Raw genomic sequence first — 3,880 nt, 5'->3', positions numbered from 1 at the left:
TGCAATAGGTTGAATCGCAGCAGATTCTGCAACTGTGGCATGGATGCAGAATCCGCAAGTCTCCAAAGACTTCTATGGATAGCAGATAAAATCAGCGCATATTTTAAAAAAAAATCTGCAGTGTGAAAGCAGCCTAATAGTGTCACAGGCCAATCATTGCTAACTGATGCCTGTATACAGCACTTAAGGCAGTGACACCCCTGTGCTTTCCAGGATTGCGGTGGAGGTGATAGGATGTGACATCTTGCACAATCCTATCACAGCCAGCGCTGCAGCCTCCACTATTCCAGGCAGCGGTATACAGGCAGCGGATAGCAGTGATGGGACTGTGACATCAGTGGTGGTCCTCTACTGTTAGAAGCCCACCGCTTCCACCAGGTGTTTTCTAAGACACCCCACGTTTTTGGGTGACAGTAATATAAGACTGTCTTATTCTCAGAGAAACTAGATTTTTGGCACACTTAGGCTCCTATTCACACTGAGGAATGAAGCACTGAAAATTGTACTTCATTCTTCAGTGTTGGCGCGATGAACATGGGCTGTGTATACTGCCCAATTTGAGTGCAGAAATGCTTCTGCGAGTCCTGTGGGCTCCCATTGAGCTCCTCTTGAGCATAACAGGAGGTCAGCGCAGACCTGCAACATTTATTGTCAGGGTCTTTATGTCAATAGGAGCTCAGTGGCAGGAGGAATGCTGCAGCATTTCTGGACTGAAATTGGGCAGTATACACAGCCCTTGTGCTTCTAGCTAGCCTCACGCAGGCAGCACTGAGGAGTGCAATTTTCTGTGCTGTATTACTCTGTGTGAATGTGGGTTATTCTATATATGGGAAAATGTGAGAAACAATAAGCTTGTGTGACAAACTCTCAATAAAGTGATCAAGATAAGCTGTGTTAAATTAAAATGAATGTCACTTTGATACAAAAACAGAGTTATTAGTTCAGCAATGAGCTACATTCACTGCTGAAGTACTTGCTCCTTTTAGCTAATAAAGCCCCTTTATACTTACCTATTGTTCTGACCTCAGATTTATGTCCCAGAAGAGGAGTTTTGACTGTTCCTGTCACAGTGTCTCTTCTTTGCTCAGTGACTGTTTTTTCCTCGGAAAGACTGGAAGTTGTGAAGCTATCTGCGCCATATTGGTGAAGAACACCAAGTTGAGAAGAAGCGACCTTCAATCAAATTGCAGACTCCCCCCAAGGATAAAATTTGAGGTAAGAAAATATCTAAACACAAATGGGGCTTTATTAGATAAAATTATGATGTTTTGAATGTAATAGGTACGTGAGCAGGGGTGGGTGATGTTGCTTGTAGTCACTGGGTGTAATAGGTATGGGTAAGGGCACACCACCTGTAGTCACTGGATGGGGGGGGCTACTGGGGTGTAGTAGGTATCCCTACAGCTGACATCTTACTCATATGGTGGGCCATGCTGGGGTATTGAAAGTGACAGCTGAACACGGCCGGCGTCAGCACCCAACTAACCCGTGACGAAAAGAAGACAGCTCTTCTAGAGGTCTACTAAAGTTCTATAGCACAAGGACCAAAAGAAACCTGGAGTTGGCCTTGCTTGCAGACAAATCCACAAATTAAAGAAATAATGACTCAGAGCCTTCTATTCACCCCCACAGTACTGCCCTTTATTGAAGAAGATGGCTAAAAGAAAGAAGGATGAGGAGTATCGTACTTTTCAGCAGGAGTGGACAGACGAATTTGCCTTTGTGGAGAGAGCAGGTTCACCAGTTTGTCTTATATGCAATGATAAAATTGCATCCATGAAGCGGTCAAATATAAAGCGCCACTTTGACACACGCCATGCTTCATTTGCATCGAAATATCCTGCAGGGGACAGCAGGAAGAAAGCCTGTCAAGAGCTGCTGTGCAAAGTGCAAGCTAGTCAGCAGCAACTTCGAGTTTGGACCCAACAAGGTGACTTAAATTCGGCTAGCTTTGTTGGTGCTTTGGCAATTGTCAGAAACGGAAAACCATTCACAGATGGGGAGTATGCCAAAACATTTATGCTTGATGTTGCCAATGAACTTTTTGATGATTTTCCGGATAAAGCGAAGATTATCAAACGGATAAAAAACATGCCTCTGTCAGCAAGAACAGTTCATGACCGTGCCATCATGATGGCAAATCAGATTGAGGCATCCCAAGTGAAGGACATAAATACAGCTCTGTTCTTTTCTCTTGCTTTGGATGAATCAACTGACGTAAGCCATATATCTCAGTTCAGCATCATTGCAAGGTATGCTGTCGGTGACACGTTACATGAGGAAAGTCTTGCTGTTTTGCCTCTGAAAGGGACAACAAGAGGGGATGATTTGTTCAAGTCATTCACTGAGTTCACTAAAGAAAAAAATCTACCAATGCATAAACTTATTTCAGTGTGTACTGATGGTGCTCCATGCATGGTAGGAAAAAACAAAGGATTTGTAGCGCTTCTTCGTGAACATGAAAAAAGACCTATCCTTAGTTTTCACTGCATCCTACATCAGGAGGCACTTTGTGCTCAGATGTTTAGTGAGCAGCTTGGTGAGGTGATGTCACCTGTCATTCAGGTGGTCAACTTTATTGTTGCCCGTGCTTTAAATGATCGCCAGTTTAAAACACTCCTGGATGAAGTTGGGAATAATTATCCTGGTCTGCTTCTGCACAGCAACGTGCGCTGGCTGTCAAGAGGGAAGGTGCTCAGCCGTTTCGCAGCTTGTCTGAGTGAAATACGAACTTTTCTTGAAATGAAAAACGTTGACCATCCTGAGTTGTCCAACACTGAGTGGCTCCTGAAGTTCTTCTATCTTGTAGATATGACTGAACATCTGAACCAGCTCAATGTGAAAATGCAAGGCGTTGGTAATACAGTTTTATCGCTTCAACAAGCTGTGTTTGCATTTGAAAATAAGCTGGAACTGTTTATCGCAGACATTGAAACAGGTCGTTTAATACACTTTGAAAAACTGGGAGAGTTTAAAGATGCATGCACAGCAAATGACCCTGCACAACATCTTGATATTCAGCAGCTAGCAGGCTTTACATCCAATCTCCTGCAATCATTCAAAGCGCGCTTTGGAGAATTTCGTGAGCACACTCGTCTTTTTAAGTTCATCACTCATCCACATGAGTGTGCACTGGACAGCACTGACCTGAGTTATATCCCTGGTGTCTCCATCAGAGATTTTGAGCTACAAGCTGCTGACCTGAAGGTTTCAGACATGTGGGTGAATAAGTTTAAATCACTTAATGAAGATTTGGAAAAACTTGCACGACAGCAAGCAGAGTTGGCAAGCAAACACAAGTGGAGAGAAATGAAACAACTCCAACATGCAGACCAGCTGATTGTCAAAACTTGGAATGCACTTCCTGTCACATACCAAACACTGCAGCGTGTGGGTATTGCTGTACTGACAATGTTTGGCTCTACCTATGCATGCGAGCAGTCTTTCTCACATCTAAAGCACATCAAGACTAACATACGTTCACGTTTAACGGATGGAAGTCTCAACGCCTGCATGAAGCTAAACCTCACCACGTATGAACCAGATTACAAAGCCATCAGCAAATCCATTCAGCACCAGAAGTCACATTAATGGTAGGAAGTATTCTATTCATCGTTGGTTAGCAACAGCATTAAAACGTTATTATGTTATAAAAAAAAGAGTTCGGAGATTTGTTGTTCTTTAAAATTAAATACAAGTCAATGTGTGCACTTTATGTACAGTGAGACTATTTAATAAAGTTCAATTATTTATTACGCTGGGTGTGCCTGCTTGTATGTACCACTTTAAGTAGTAAATGCTTTAGTTCCCTATGGGTCTGAGCCTCTCTTTTTTGTTCATTTTCTGTAAGACCAACAATTTAAAAAGGGCCACTGACAGA

General features: G+C 42.9%; 1 protein-coding gene across 1 annotated transcript; it reads left to right on the top strand.

The window, feature by feature from the left end:
- Positions 1 to 1,653: 1,653 nt before the first annotated feature.
- On the top strand, positions 1,654 to 3,591 carry LOC139170658 (protein FAM200C-like). Its single transcript, XM_070758150.1, has one exon. It carries the CDS (start codon positions 1,654 to 1,656, stop codon positions 3,589 to 3,591), a length of 1,938 nt encoding a protein of 645 aa, XP_070614251.1.
- The last annotated feature ends 289 nt before the right edge of the window (positions 3,592 to 3,880 follow it).

This window comes from Erythrolamprus reginae, chromosome 7 (genome assembly GCF_031021105.1).
Source record: "Erythrolamprus reginae isolate rEryReg1 chromosome 7, rEryReg1.hap1, whole genome shotgun sequence".
Lineage (NCBI taxonomy): Eukaryota > Metazoa > Chordata > Lepidosauria > Squamata > Dipsadidae > Erythrolamprus > Erythrolamprus reginae.
Note: the sequence above shows the minus strand (reverse complement) of the source record. Positions and strands in the feature narration are given on the sequence as shown.